The 15,683-nt window shown below is 33.0% G+C and overlaps 3 protein-coding genes across 3 annotated transcripts in view; 2 read left to right on the top strand and 1 right to left on the bottom strand.

The window, feature by feature from the left end:
* The window catches only part of LOC100742667 (zinc finger protein DPF3), a 16,074-nt gene extending 7,768 nt beyond the window's left edge, over positions 1–8,306 (top strand). Inside the window, exons 8-10 of the mRNA XM_012386250.3 lie at positions 3–235; positions 6,013–6,125; positions 6,932–8,306. Coding sequence (XP_012241673.1) covers positions 3–235; positions 6,013–6,125; positions 6,932–7,063 — 478 coding nt within the window. The 3' untranslated portion in view covers positions 7,064–8,306. The remainder of the gene's footprint in view (positions 1–2; positions 236–6,012; positions 6,126–6,931) is intronic.
* A 334-nt stretch (positions 8,307–8,640) lies between these two features.
* LOC100748968 (iodotyrosine deiodinase 1) lies at positions 8,641–10,098 on the bottom strand. Its single transcript, XM_003489926.4, has 4 exons — positions 9,748–10,098; positions 9,356–9,568; positions 8,983–9,299; positions 8,641–8,899 (listed from the first exon to the last, which is right to left on the bottom strand). Exons 1-4 carry the CDS (start codon positions 9,920–9,922, stop codon positions 8,714–8,716), a joined length of 891 nt encoding a protein of 296 aa, XP_003489974.1. The 5' UTR covers positions 9,923–10,098; the 3' UTR covers positions 8,641–8,713.
* Positions 10,099–12,197: 2,099 nt separating this feature from the next.
* The window catches only part of LOC100742551 (ribosomal protein S6 kinase alpha-5-like), a 59,707-nt gene continuing 56,221 nt past the window's right edge, over positions 12,198–15,683 (top strand). Inside the window, exon 1 of the mRNA XM_012386269.3 lies at positions 12,198–12,679. Coding sequence (XP_012241692.1) covers positions 12,583–12,679 — 97 coding nt within the window. The 5' untranslated portion in view covers positions 12,198–12,582. The remainder of the gene's footprint in view (positions 12,680–15,683) is intronic.

The following is a 15,683-nucleotide window of genomic DNA, read 5'->3' as shown; positions in this document are numbered from 1 at the left end:
ATACCAGCCGTGAAGGAAGAACATCTGCCGGCGGTGCCGTCGCCAGGTACAGCTGTCCCCTCGCCTTCCTCGGTGAGGACGGAAGGCCCACCGACCCCAGGGACGAACGAAAAAAAAGCTGGCAAGTCCGCGCAACCGTCCCCATACTGCGACTTCTGTCTGGGCGATGCTAGGGAAAATAAAAAGACCGGCGGCTCCGAAGAGTTGGTCTCTTGCAGTGATTGCGGTCGCTCAGGTAAGCCAGAGGAAAAGATCAAGCGCAAGTATACGCGGAGAACGAATCACAATTAAGCCACGGTTGTCCCCTGGTCTGTTGCGTTTAAGCAACGATATCTATAGCGTTTTCCGGGAACGATAATCGTCGTGTATCGTATTCGTCGATTGAACATTCGCAGCCGGGGATGTGGCTCTTCTCGTTTTTCGATAATCAATCCCCGCGCTATCGGCTGTGTATATGGGGATGAGTATTTTGTTCGGCACGATTGGAGTATTTGTGAAATACCGTTGTTCGTTGAATTGAGAGTTAATTTTCGTTAGTCGAATCGAGTATTTATTAGCCTTATAGCGTTCTCTAGGTCGTTCGTATTTATGATCCTTAACAATTTCTTAATATTTATATTTTCTTTAGTTTATATTTTCTTAAGTTTAAAAAGAATATAAAAGAATTGTTTATGTGAAATATCAATGTGATAAAAATACTAAGGAACGATCTTATGCTAAAGATTATTTTAAAACGTTATATGTCTTTCTATTCGTTAAAACGAGATCGAGACAAGGCTAAAAAGATATTTTATGAACGTTGTGTTTTATATAGTGTTCGGTCATTCCCTTCGATGGACTTAAATGGACTTCTGTTCATCTCTTTCCGGAGAAGATATATCGGGGATAAATGTTATTGTTATGGAGGGAGCCACACCTTGGTGCTCCCTCCTTTTCCAATTGCCTATTTGGACCATTGTCTTCCGGAAGTATGAAATCAGTTGCGTCTACCTCTTTCCTTAACGAATTATCATATACAAAATATTTAATATTCCTTACTCCTTTATAGTCCACTTTTACGTGTCTCCTTTTTTCCAGTCTTCTTGTTGCCTCCTCTTCTCACGAAAAATCGGCAATGAACAGCAAGATTAAAATTTGTCAAGTCCATCAATAGGAAGTGATTTTAAAGTTTAAACTTTTATCGCCCCATAAAACACGGTCAACAGCGCGCGTTTTCATCTCTTGTGTCTCCTTACGATCCGCGACTTGTGTTCATACGAGGCATAAGAGCCGAGGAATTATCGCGTTTCTTCATTGTTCGTTCGATCATTCGTATTGATCGTGGTCGATTAATTAACAATCGTTTATGGTTGAACCGTTCGTTTGTTGAACTAGACTTTTGTATCCGTATCGTAAGGATCGTTTTTTCTTTTCTGTTCGTTGTAGACGAATTTCGTAGACGAATCATTGTTATTGTCCATCGTCGACTCGGAGGTTATCATACCGATTCGATCGCTATTTTTCATACCGTTAAGGATAATTCGATTTGTCCGTGAGAGAATCGTAATGAAAGAAAAAAAAGGGAATTTAAAAAAATGGAGAAAAGTGCTGAAAAAAAAGTAAGAGAATAATATACTATTTTTCGGATTGAGGTTAGGTTGACAAACTAGTTGCTGTGTCACATACGTTCGGAACCATCGTTAAAACGTAGTTCATGTGCAATAATTAAGGGATATCGATTATCTGCACGGTTTTCTAGGCGGACAAAAATAAAAAGGTAGAGAGAGAGAGAGAGAGAGAGAGAGAGAGAGAGAGAGAGAGAGATAGAGATAGAGAGAAAGAGAGAGAGATAGAGAGAAAGAGAGAGAGAGAGAGAGAGAAAGAGAGAGAAAGGAATATGAATGGTTACGAGCTTTACGTACACTAGTCAAGGCACGAAAAGCAAAAACATCACTTTGTCAATGGTGCAACTTGTCGCATCTGAGTAATAGGAATTTTCCACGAAATTCCTTTACTGCACGGATCAACTGTGATTTATTGTGTAATTCAATGATTAGTTTTTAAGGGATAAAAAAATTTTTACGGAGGAAAGAGGAACAAAAAGAAAAATGATAAACAAATAGAAAATGAGGAAGGTTAACTATGTACAAAAATCAATTGAAGTTGAAGATACACGAATCTCGCTCTGGATATTTAAGAGGGAAAGAAAGAAATGCGAATGAACAAAAAAAGATTGAGGAAGAGAGAAAGATAAATCATCGATAAGATTAATCGTACAATTTACGCGAAAATTTTTGATGAAAAGAGAGAAAAAAAATTTGTAGATCGCGAAATCGACGTGTTTGAAAGTTTTTTAAAGAAACAAAGAAAACAAAAAGAAAAATGAACAAAAGAGAAGAAAAATAACAAAATTCCTGTTGCACAGTATCACTAGAGCACATATTGAAGAAGATGTGTTTGTGTTCTCTGTTTGACTACAGTGTAATCGTGTGGTTTTTTTTATCGTTGTTTCGTTCAAAAATCAAAAAATAAAAAAAGGATCAATAAAAAAGGACGAAGCTTGCCGCGAGAATTGTTCGTTCCATATGATCGCGAAGTTTTAAGAGAGCTTAAAGAACAAAACGATACGATATACAATATACATATATTATATATATACTTTATATTATTGATATTATCCAGCACAGTCGTGAATCGTTTAACGAGAGCAACAATATTTATATATAGTAAGACGAAACAAAAGAAATAACAGGATCGACCATGTTTTTTCGATACTTCTACACTTTTTCAAATTTGTAAATATCCTTTTTTATTTTACGTTTTTTCGAGTGTTTCTATTTACAGAATATATTACCATAGAATACCACAGCATAAGAGCGCAGCACATATAACGCTAGTAAACAAGTACTGTCGTTCAAAATACTCAATTAAAAAAGTCACAAAAAGAATATTCATTTTTGCGATTCGACCATAATTCATTATCATATTATTTTCTTTTTTAATATCTTTGCTACCGATACGTTGCATTTTTCTTGGAAAGTACAATAAAGAGGAAAGTTGATTTTTCGTACGAACGTAGCAATGTTTAGTAAACAGTTGTGTCAGTAAATTCACGATTGATTATCCGTCAGCTTTTAATGCAATAATCATAGATGGCATTAAATAATCGATTTACAGCATTTTCGAGAATCGTAACGAAAAATCGCGGATTAAAAAATTAAATAATATTATTAAATATTATTAAATAATATTAAATTAAAAAAAAAAATAATTTTTCAATTTTCAATTTCACTTTTTTTTCGCGTAAACATTCCACATATTTATAAATCTGCTGCTCTTAAAATCTTCCGTTTCGTTCTGGGCATTAATCGTTTCCGTCTCACGTTGCAAATGTAATACATAATATAGTAATCGCCTTTTTATCATTCGTAATCGTCATCAAATGACGAGTATATTTATTGCATACATCGAGGGAGAAAGAACAAGTGAAGCGACGACATATGCAAGCGAAACATGCGTATATAGAGTGAGAGAGAGAGAGAAAGGTTGTAAAAACTATCGATAATTCTTCCTTTTCTTTCCAAACGAATTTCTCCAGTCTTTAGGCAGCATTTCGACCATACGTCGTGTTTTAACGATATGAAAAAAGATGAAGAAAAAAGAGATAAAGATATATCACGTAATCTTAGAAACTCGATAATAGCTTAGTTTTATACAAGCTTTGATATTCGTACAAGAAAATATTCTATATCGCTAGAATTAACGAGAAGAAAAGAATACAAGGAAAGAAAAAGAAAAAAAAACAGAAAAAATTCGTCATTTTATTGTTTGTACAATATTCCACGAGTTTCTCTCGTCGTAGCGGAGAGGTCGTCGCCGTCACCATTCGTATTTAATTAATCAACTCTCCACTCACCACTCCCGAACGGTACTGCAATCCGCGCGTTCGTTTTCCATTACTAGTAGCTGGTTTCCAACGCTAACGTTATATCATTATCATAGATTTACGAATAACCGATGCAAGCGAGTTGTAACGTACGTACGTGTACTCGACATTTTCCCTTGTTATCACCTTTACATCCGATGTGTAAACAAGCGCAGTGGGTAGATGGTTAATTTCTACGGTGCGTCTGATTAACCGACCGGAATTGCACAGCGCAGAAACACACGCAGAGGAATTACCTAGGGTTTATATCGTCTTTAAGTGTTACACGCAAGTTCTTTTGTGTCTTTCTGCTGAAAAACGTCGTCGACGCCAGTTTCGCGTCTGATTAACCGACCGGAATTGCACAGCGCAGAAACACACGCAGAGGAATTACCTAGGGTTTATATCGTCTTTAAGTGTTACACGCAAGTTCTTTTGTGTCTTTCTGCTGAAAAACGTCGTCGACGCCAGTTTCTCGAGTCTTACCAAAAAAAAAAAAAAAAAAAATGGGAGAAAAGAAATGAAAAAAAAAAAGTGAAGATAGGAATAAAATAGTGGAAAGAAGAATATATATAGAGAGGGAAAAAAAGAGCGAAGGAACATGAAATGTGTTTAACCCCTTACCTTACGATTTAAATTCCAGTAGTGCGTGCCATAAACAACAATAAGGTCGGTCACACGTCGTGCCATTTCACGATTTGGCTGTGCAAATCGCACATGTTTCTCGATACATAAATGTATGTATAAGGTACAACTAATTTTATTTTGCAAGATGTTTGATAAATAATCACTACCAATTGATCATTTAACAAGAAAGATTGACTATCTTGAAGTGAATAACAAATCGATAACATCGAGGTGTACCACGTGTCTCACACGTGTTGTTTATGTTTGGCCCGATCGACGTTCCACGTCTCTCACACGACATTGTAGGTTAAGGGGTTAATAACACGAGATCCTTTAGGTTTACTTTATAGCTTAGTAGCGCTCGTGCGTCGAGAGAGAAATAAATCTGAAGGTGAATCACTATCGTATCTTGATGAACCCTTCTGTTTATCGTATTAAGAGAGATTCACACACCTAGTATAAGAGAGAGGATGAAAGATTAAAAAAAAAAGTAATTACGAGTATGAAAGCATGCAGAGATAGTTCCTCCTTGTTATATAAAAGAAAAAAAGATCGAAGACTTGTTATTAGGCAATTTTAATTAAGCAATACCCATGAGGCTTACAAATCTAGTATTTAAGTAACGCTAGTTATATATAAATATATATATTATATATATATTATATATATCAAATGTGATACGTTATATGAGTTACATGTGTGCGCGTGTGTGTCTGTGTACATTTTGTGTGCGCGCGAGTGTGAGTGTATGGGTGTCAAGAAAAAAATATAGCACACGCACACACACACACACCCGCGCGCACTAAAGGGGAGAAAGCGTGAGTGAGAGAGTGAAAAAGAAACGAAAAATAGCGTGAAAGAGGTGAAAAAGAGTACGAAGATTTGAAAAAAAAGTGTGTGTAAACTAATGAGAGGAGAGAGTGTGCTGGTCCGCGACGTTTATATTGTGCTGCGCAAGAAAGAACGTGAACTATTCCAAGGTACGCACCGCTATTACTTACCACCTTACTATTCCAAATAAAATAACAATATGTTCAAGAGGCAACATCAAAAAAAAAAAAAAAAAAAAATAAAAAAGAATACAATCGCAGATATCATGAAATAAAACATTCTGTGCGGAAACATAACAGAACGTATCATTATTCCGGACGTTTTTAGTGCTGAGGAAGGGTGAAAGTCATGATTCTTTGTGATAAATCATAGAAATCTTATCGCACGCGTTTTTTGAGCAATCGAAAAAAAAAAGAATGTAACTATCGAACTTAATTTGGAATTTCGACAAAATGCTTCCGTTCCAGTTCTTAAATGAACGTTTATCTTTCTGAATATGGAGTAAAAAGATATTAGAAACGAGATGATAGCTTGGAGTTCACTGTTCTTCGGCACAAGATAAATGTCCTAGCACCTTTCTACTCGTCCAAAAGCTATCCTGTTCCGTCCCAAATGCGTGTTCCATGACCTAGTTTACGTTCTTGTTATAGGGCATCCGACTTGTTTGCAATTCACAGCGAACATGATCGTTTCTGTTCGCAAGTACAGGTGGCAGTGTATCGAATGCAAATGCTGTTCCATTTGTGGTACTTCTGACAACGATGTGAGTATTCATTACCATTTTTCGGGTTTCCCTTACACTTTACGTGGCCGAGACAAAGAACGATCCACGTGCAGCTACTTCAACTATTTTGATTTTCCTCCTCTGTCACGAAAGGACAATGTTGTTCGAATACCCTTTATTCTATACATACGTTAACGTTATCTTCGTTTAGACCTTACTTTGTCGATTACTTTACGTTGATTCTTTTGTTGCTATTAACACGTTAACTATCATTGTGTAATCATTAGAAAAAAAAATGTTTATTTTCTTAGAATGATTAAAATAATATGAATTTACTTATTGATTAAATAAATTTAAAATAGTTGATTGATATTGTAATATGAAAAATTTATTCAAGAATTAATTATTTGTATTACAAGATAATATTTTACAAAATTAATATTATAGTATATCATATTGAAACATTTTAATCTATCAAGAACATTGAAACAAAACAGATCAATCACCGCGTGATTATCATTTATTTGAAAAAATTGTTGGTTTTAAATCAAAATAGTTCGAGGAAGATGTACGGAAATACATTGACGATTCTAAATCTTATCCAATTTTTTGAACTATTACAACGCGTTACTAATATCTTTTATAAAGAAAAAAAGAAAAGAAAAAGTTTATGATTATCGAAAATTAACAATGGATCAGACTACATCTGAATAAGTGAATACCGTAGTAGGGTAATCGTAAAGAGGAAGAGATAGTAAACTGTATAAAGCAACGATCGCGAATCACTACACCCAGTTAGTTAGGCATCGTTGGAAGCTAATTAATTGTTTCGCGAACCAAACTAGGATCAGCTGCTGTTCTGTGACGACTGTGATCGTGGATACCATATGTATTGTCTGTCTCCACCTCTTGCGTCTCCTCCCGAGGGCTCCTGGTCTTGCCGTCTGTGCATAGCAGAGTTTCATCGCCGTGATTAAGAATCTTTTGTCTCGTAAATAAGTGATGGATTTTATCTATTTGCTGTGGTGCAGTGGCCGTTCTCGAATTAGGAGAGTATTCTATAAGCTCACTCTTCTTTCTAGTATTACGATAAACGCAAATGTACTTTCAAGTGAACTCTTCTTTTCTTTGTAAAAGAAACTATTAATTAACAACATCGGCAGCATTAACTATTCCGCTTTTTGTTTTTCTTTTCGATTTAAGTTTCTATCGAATAAGATGAAATATCGCAAAGTATACGTAATGTATGAATAGTACGTTATATTATCTCAGGCACTGGTGATCTCAGAAAATGAAAAGTATCACAATTATGTATTTATATTCTCTAACGAACTAGCGTTTATCAGTAGATGTACGAAGGTATAAGGTCAAAGGGCTGTCTTAATGTTTCTATCGAGAACAGATGAATAGCCGCTTTAAGCTTGCCATTAAAGATAATGGGTTTAATGGGCATAACCTTAATGGTCAAGGACTTCGGCATCAGATTGTCGTTAAACATCGTTGCTTTTTTCATTGAAATAAGTTGGTTCGACAATTGCGAACATCGATAAATACTCTCCTAGTTCTCCTGGCCAATATATTTTTAGCCATTGACATTCGAAGTTCGGTTGCTTTTAGGATTTCAAAAAACTGCTTACACTTTAAACGACTTTGGAGATCTCAAGTTTTCATAATATCTTTAGCTCCTTGCTATTAACTTGGTTCAATCCAAGGTGAATGAAAGAAGCAAACGTAAGGAAAAAAAGATTGATATTCTAGGAAGAACATGATATTAATAGCATCTGTTTCATAAATAGTGATAAATAGAACACTATCTGTTTATCTGTATGTATCATGATATTAAAGCTTTTACACTTAATGACACAGCCATTACTAGCAGTATAGCTATGACATACAAAAAACTCACAGTACAGCAGAAAATTATATTCTATATGCCCTTTATTGTTAGCTCAGTATTTTTATATTTTATATATTGAATGTACTTAATTTAAGATACCGTGGTGATATTTGGTACTCATTGTTGTAACTCTTCGTTTCTTTTTTATTCGAGTAATTTTAAGGTCGCTTAACGACATGGAATTGTGTGTATTAGATGTCATGGAAATGAGTCTATAAAGATTTTTGAGTTTGAACCAGTCAATGGTGAATTTACATTTTATATTGCTTATTTTTAACAAACTGTATGCAAATTTCAATAAACATTAGTATACAACTGAACCACTAACTTTAGACAGTCTTATTGTGTGCCATGAATATTTTCTGAGTGCAGGAATATAATACATAATGATAGAACTTCTTTGGGTGCTATATTTCAGGGATTAGGTCCCTTTTGAACATTTTAGGATAACTTTATAAGATTGAAAGTCATGTCTTTGACCAAGGAAAATTATATTCTATAATTATAATGAATAATATATATATATATTTGCGAAAGTGTAATGTAAGATATTCATAAGTAACAAACAATACTCAAAACAAATATAAGTTTTTTTATAAAAACAGGATTTATATATATAAATCTATGATTATGTGTACTCATTTTTGCATCATCCCATAAGTAAGCAAATATTCTGACAAAGTATTAAACAGAGGTACTTTGTTTCCCATAATTTTTCATTACATATGTGTCAATCAATTTCTATTAAAATATCAGATAGAGGTTTTCGCCGAAGGTCAGGCACTGTAGCATCCTTTGCTGGATAACCAACTGGCAGTAGTACAACAAGCCTTTCATTAGGAGGACGTCCAAGAAGGTTGCGGATGGCAGGTCCACAGTTTAAAGGAGTAGAAGTCAGAGTTACCAAACCTGCATACTAGTTTTAAAGTTCATATATTATTAATTCATATTATTCATAGGTATACAGTATAAGAGATTATAGTATTATAACAATATTACCTGTATAGCAGTGATGAGAATACCACAAGCAATAGATGTGCTCATTTCATTATAGTAATGAATTTTCTTATTTCCATTTGGTAAAATTCCATAAATTTGCTTAAACACAAATATTAAATAAGGAGCGGTAGTCAGGTATTCTTTAATCCAATTTGTTCTTAATGGAAGTAAATCAGTTGTCCATTTTACTCCCATTCTTTTTTTATAGTTTATTTCTTCTTCACTTTCGACGATAAGACGTATTTGTTCTTTCACCTTCTGATTTGATACCGCTACGAATGTCCATGGTTCTGTATGTGCACCACTAGGCGTAGTGCCTAAAACCGATTCAGATGTATAAAAGTTTTGTGAATGTAACAACATGATATTGTACCTGCAGCTTTTATTATCTCATGTATGACTTCTTTTGGTACAGGGTCAGGACTGAAAAATCTTATACTTCTCCTAGCAGCTACTATTTTATAAAACTCAGAAGCTCGACAGAGTATCTCTTCTTCAGAGGGTCTCTTATATACATAAGGGATATGTTTTAAATTTGTTGTTAGTACAGGTTCATCGCTATTTTCTAGTGTTTCCTGATTAATGTCTAGAATATCATAACTTTTTATTTTATTAAAAAAATACATGACTAATCAGTAATTATTACATTATTACATTTATTACATAAAAATACAAGTGAATTTCACAGTTTAAATAGCATACTTTTTTATAATTATTATTTTAAAAATTTTAAACCTGGTAGTAATAATATTATAGTATTATTACCCTCTAACTGCTCCATGGTATTATCCAAAATGTTGAAATTATGTCTTTTGTTTTGAATAAAAATAGTGCCCTTTTTTAACACTTCATAAGATAATGACAAAAAAATGTAAAGTATGATACTAAACAGTATATGGTACCAGTATTTCGTCCAAAATGGTAAAAGTTCAGTAAACATTTTGAATAAAAATTTTACATTTATTTCAAGAACTAAAAGATTGAGTATACTGCTCAACGGTTTCAATTACAATATATTGAAGGCTAACAACGTAGCAATATATATATATATAAAAAGATATTGCGTTGAAACGAGTGAAGAGATACGTGTGACCTACAATAACTAAGTTATCGCTTTTAAACCGACTATGTACTCCACTACTCATGATACAAAGTAGATTTAATTAACAATTAATTTTTCGTCTATCATTTACTATACAACGAAATATTCAAGTATTTGTGTCTTAAAAAAGTATACATATTATGCTTAGTAAGTTTCTAATTTTCCAAGTGTAACGAAGAGTAACTATAATTCTTACTATATACGATTAGCGATTATTTAACAAATTTTAAAATTGTCTTTTGCACCTTCTATCGTCTAGAGAAAAAAAAAAGTATTATCTACCGAGGCATCTAATTACATCTTTAAGCAATACATGGAAACGATTTAATTATTCAGCGTAAAAGAGACTCAGGCTATTTAAAAAATAAATCCATCGAGACGCTGGCTTAGACAATGACTTTTATTGACATCCTACTATTGTTAAAGACTTGTTATTATAAATAAAGTCACTGTTTACTTTTAATAATTCTTATTCATTTCGATCAACATCGTGGTACATCGTTTCGCCTCCATGTTTTATTACGTTTCGTAAACTTCTTGCTAAGGGTTGTATATCGAGTAAAATATTCACATTTTCCTTCTTTCAATTTTAATCCTATTATTTTAATCCTATTAGTCCAGTAAACAGCGATGACTGGTAATTTTTGACCTTTAAGTATAATACAGACAGGATATTTTTCGAAGTAATTTTATTATTATATATGAATAGAAAGACAAGAAATCATAGTTATGAATTTTATTCAAAAACTATCATTGTAGTTTTATTCTAAATATATGAAAATTATAAGATTACGGACAAACTGAAAAATTACAAATATAAAATTACAAAAATTGTATAGGGACAAAAAATTATACAATTATAAAACCATGAAGAAATCATGTTATATACATTATAAAACTTTTGAAATTATATCCATTATCGTTAGAACTATTGAACTACTTTAATATATACTTAAATATATTACACATACATAATTAGAAGTAAATAATTAGAATATGATGAATATATGGCGAATAAGAAAATAAATAAATATATGTAATCATATTTTTTTCAATAAAAATATCAATATTTAAAAAAACGCATCTTTTTAAAATTGTAATCAATCTTCTACCATTTTATGTATGTAGTTCTAATGTTAATGAATCTTACAAAATTGCGTCTTATTATTAAAATATTATTCCTGTTCGAAACATTAGAGTATTCTGCATGAGAACTTAAGAAATGCATTCCTTTATAACATTCATATGTAATTCGGTGCAAAAATGTCCCTATCATTGCTAGAGAAGGATAAAAAAAAAACGGTTTATTAATGAAAATTGATCGGGATGCCTTCTCCGCTGGAATCGATAAGATCATTTGATAATCACAGAAACATAAGTTATACTGCTTGTTTTCTATAGAGAAGCAATTTTAAAATTCAATGTATTGTTGATCAATCCCCCATCAAAATTGTCTTCCCGTTTAATTTAGAATTAAATATGTTTTTCTCATCCTCTTGAACATTAAAAAAATGTTGATAACATTAGTTACCCAGTTTAATACTAATTAAGTTAAACTAACATAAAAATCAAACTAGTATTATTCGTTTCCTACAAAACTTCGTGGATTTATTACTTATTTTCAAAAGACTTGTATCTTTGAATTTACATATCAGGTTATTCCCTTTCTCAATTACAATAGTTACAAAAAGTATTTGCACAGTATTTATTTATTATTGTAGCATTTACGTATTAATTAATCAGGCCTATGGATATTAAATTTCGTATGATTATTAGTATGCAAGTACTTTCATATGACTACAAAAAGTGATACTCTGCAAATGAAATGTGAAACCTATTAAAAACACACTTCATATGATCCTCTAAACTTAACAATTGTGTATTTTGTATTCTATTGCTTACTATCAAGAGATAAAAAATGAGATAAGAAATTTTAAATCCTTCAAAACATAGTTTACTCTAGTATTTCTTTTCAACTATCAAGCAACACAAAAGTTAAAAAATCAATAATGAACTTATCATATTTTTCTATTCTCTCGTGGTTTGCATTTAATATCGCACACGGTCGGTAATCTGTCGACAGTACTGACGCACCAACTGAAACCAGTTCAGTGTTGTATATTGCGCGTTGTGGATGCGCAGTATATTGAAACGTGCGTGTCTTCGTTGTCCGTCAACACGGACGCGAGAAAGTTGTGGCAATCATGTAAAAACACGGTGTCAATGCGTCATTTCTCGGACCGATTCATTTATTCTTCGTGACAATCAGGACGATCGGTATTGTAACGCAATACAGAAAAACGATTCCATCTTGACGGTCGTAAGTACATTAGAGAAAGAGAGAAAGATCTTGTGTCACGCGTAGATATAGACCACGTACGTTTTTGCGACGAACCAGAAGATCATCGACCCGTATCGTTTCGCGAAATGTGTTCTCGCTAAAGAAGATCGAGAGTTGTATCGTGAGTGACATCGAAATTTTATCGAGCAACAGGGACATGGAGAACGCCATGCAGCCGCCACCGCCACCCCCACCCTCGGAAATTCTTGAGAATACCAGCACAGAGCACACGGTCACCCACGTCTTGACATTTGGTACGTAACATTTTTATTTTTTCTTATGTCTCAACACGGTGCCGTATAATCATAATCTCACCTATCTTTCAGTTTTGATAACGTGCAATTGATTACTAATTGTTGATAACGTTCTTACGACGTACTCGTCTGCGTCGACTAACTTCCTCTGATGTCACTTGACGTAAATATATTTAAAGAAACGTTGTGCTTTTTACTACCATAGGAATGATAGTCTTTCATATTTTTGGGGATTGTATGGTAGTTTAAAAAGTGGTTTATTCGAAATTTTTATCTGTTTTAAATGTCAGTTAGATAATCTGTAGAAAATATTGAATGAAATTTGTAGTTGAAAGTATCAGGTTTGAAGTTACTTGTCATGTTATAGTTTATTGTTCGATACAAAGTATATTTTCTTATTTACAAAATATGAAGCTTTTGTTGATCTCTCATAAATATTAATTATTTAATATTTGGTTTCTGTGTATTTAGACTGATAAAGTTAATAACAAGAAGGTAAAAAAATGCATATATATGACAGATTTGAATTTTCTTTGAAAATTATGATACGAGGGATTTCTTTTGTCCGTATTAAGCCTCAGTTAGTCAGTGTACAGAAAAAATTGAGTTGAATTTATAATCAAAAGTGTGAAGTTTAAAACTACTTGTCGTATAACAGTATGTTGTTCGATACAAAAAGATTGTCTGATTTGAAGAATATGAGAGATATAAAGTTAATTACAAAAAGATCAAAGTATGCATTTAGATGAACTATAATTTCTTTCTACAAAACAAAGTAACATTAGATAATTTGATCTAAAGTGTTTTATGGTTAGTTTAAAGTTGCCATTATACATGTAGCTTATCCTTGCCTTTCCCGTCTCATTTCTTTTTTTCTTTAAATAATGTGTAAACCGTAGCATATAGGCTTAATATTATTCGAAGGTTCTAAGAATACTACATTGGTCCTGAAATTTGTGATATTAACACACTGGCCATCATTCTCTCTTCTTTCTGAGAATAAAGGAAGCATTTGGATGCAAGATTCCCAAAGAACAGAAATGACACATATACATATGTGAACTTCTAAATTTAGTGGCTTGCCAGCCAGAAGGTGGTAGCCTTTTAAGCGAGCAATATTGGATGTTCTTTGTTGGTTGATGAAACAGAACAATGTGGTCGTGGTAGTGAAATGTTTATCGGCCTTTGTTGACATATATGGTAGATTTTAAAATAAACCTGTTGACCTTTCTTAATTAGTTTTCTGCAATGCATATTACACTTTATTATATAACTAATTAAATTGGACGATCCGTATTAGTTGTAGGTTGCTTTCTATTTGTATCGATTAACAGTAACTCCTAAACAAAAAGTACTTTCTGACCATTTTTTATATAAAATAAGCACATTACCTATTCTGAACTTTTCAAACGAAATTTTTTGAAAATGATTAAGAAACAGGTATGATTCTTTATATTTTATTTTTTTTATTTTAAATTTTTCATGAAAGAATATACATATAAATTTACACAAATTAGTGAAACATTTCTCCGTCGTTACGAAATAATATCTTAATCTTTTAATACGATTTTTTTCAAGAGAATTAGACAGATTTAAACGAAGCCAGGAAGAAATTACATAGCCAAATAATTCATGCAAAGTAAATTTGAAGAAAACACCACGCAATGATGTTGCATCATAGTCATATTCACAGTAGTTCAAGGTCATCGTATCTACACGCTCAATACAATAAAAGATATTTCGTAAGAGCAATTTTAATCAAAAACTAAAATCTTATCTACTTTACGAGAATTTGTTAATTAAGTTATCCATACAAAATATATTTAATTAAGTTTCATTTAGTCTTATCCGCTTTTCGTAATAAAGTAACAATATAAAAGTACCAGTCATACGGATGTATTTAATAATAAGTTAATACATAAAAGGAAGTTATGCTTGTGTCTAGATTTCAATAGATGTATACACAACATAATTTTATCGATCGGATAGACGTTTTGTTTATCGACGATCGATATTTATCTTTGGATGCAGGTCGGGCATTTAAACTGCACGGCAATTTGTGTCAATTATATTCTTACATATTACGAGCTATACGTTTATCTGTTTATTAATATAATCATAAATATTACACAGTTGGACTTGAGCGTATGTTTCCTAACGATATAATATAGTATATACATATCATGAATCATAAATGTCGTGTTCCTTGAAGGCGCATGCCTCTACCATGATGTTTCCAACTCTTTTTAGTATATTCCTCAACCATGCTCCTTCCTTATCTTGGTTATACGAAAACCAACATTATCTAACCGCTTAAACAACCGCGTGGCAGGGATAGACGCGTCGTGGTGGGGATACGATATTTACGATTCATGGCGTATAATTTTCTCCTCGATACGCGAAATTTCGACCAAGTCGCATTTTCACATGTAAAATTCTGGTACGATCGCGACGCAAATGGAACGTTGATCGATAAAAATATTACTGCAATAAACAGCCTGTCGACGATTTGAGCAATAAATTATTACTAAGAGAAACTGGTAATAAAGTCAATAGGCGATCCTCCTTCTCTAACCTTACTTTTCCAAGAAACTTTATAACAAAATAGAATATTTAATCCTTCTTTTTTTCTAGCATTCGTATAAAATAAGTATTTGCTGAATTAAAATTCACTTAAATGTAATCTCTTGTTTTCTATGCTCTGAAAACAAGAACATATTCTCACATTATCCATACGAGTGACTTCAATTTACGTGGCATATGTGCAAGGGTTAAAAATCTGAATCTCTAGTTTATTTTTCATTATTTCTCTGCGTACGAGACGAATCGGATAATTCGATTTCGTTGAAATGGAGAAATAAGATTAACTGGTATTACGCAACTGTGCAAGGAACCGGGTTCGGTTGATCCGTTACTGGGCGGATCTCGGTGTTTTCCAAATCAGCTGTTAGTCGCCGGTGAAGGGTGACTCGCGGGTCTCGTAGTGGGAGGCCCGCCAGTCGGC

This window comes from Bombus impatiens, unplaced genomic scaffold, assembly GCF_000188095.3.
Source record: "Bombus impatiens unplaced genomic scaffold, BIMP_2.2 scf_0382, whole genome shotgun sequence".
Taxonomy (NCBI): Eukaryota; Metazoa; Arthropoda; class Insecta; order Hymenoptera; family Apidae; genus Bombus; species Bombus impatiens.
This window is presented reverse-complemented; position numbering and strand designations above follow the sequence as displayed.

What these genes read in the sequence shown, in the direction of transcription:
- LOC100748968 (XM_003489926.4), bottom strand. Translation starts at nt 9,922, where the DNA reads ATGTTTACTGAACTTTTACCATTTTGGACGAAATACTGGTACCATATA. An exon ending in TGAGATAATAAAAGCTGCAG is followed by an intron (nt 9,300 to 9,355) that starts GTACAATATCAT and finishes AATCGGTTTTAG; the next exon opens with GCACTACGCCTAGTGGTGCA. An exon ending in TTCTCATCACTGCTATACAG is followed by an intron (nt 8,900 to 8,982) that starts GTAATATTGTTA and finishes CTTTAAAACTAG; the next exon opens with TATGCAGGTTTGGTAACTCT.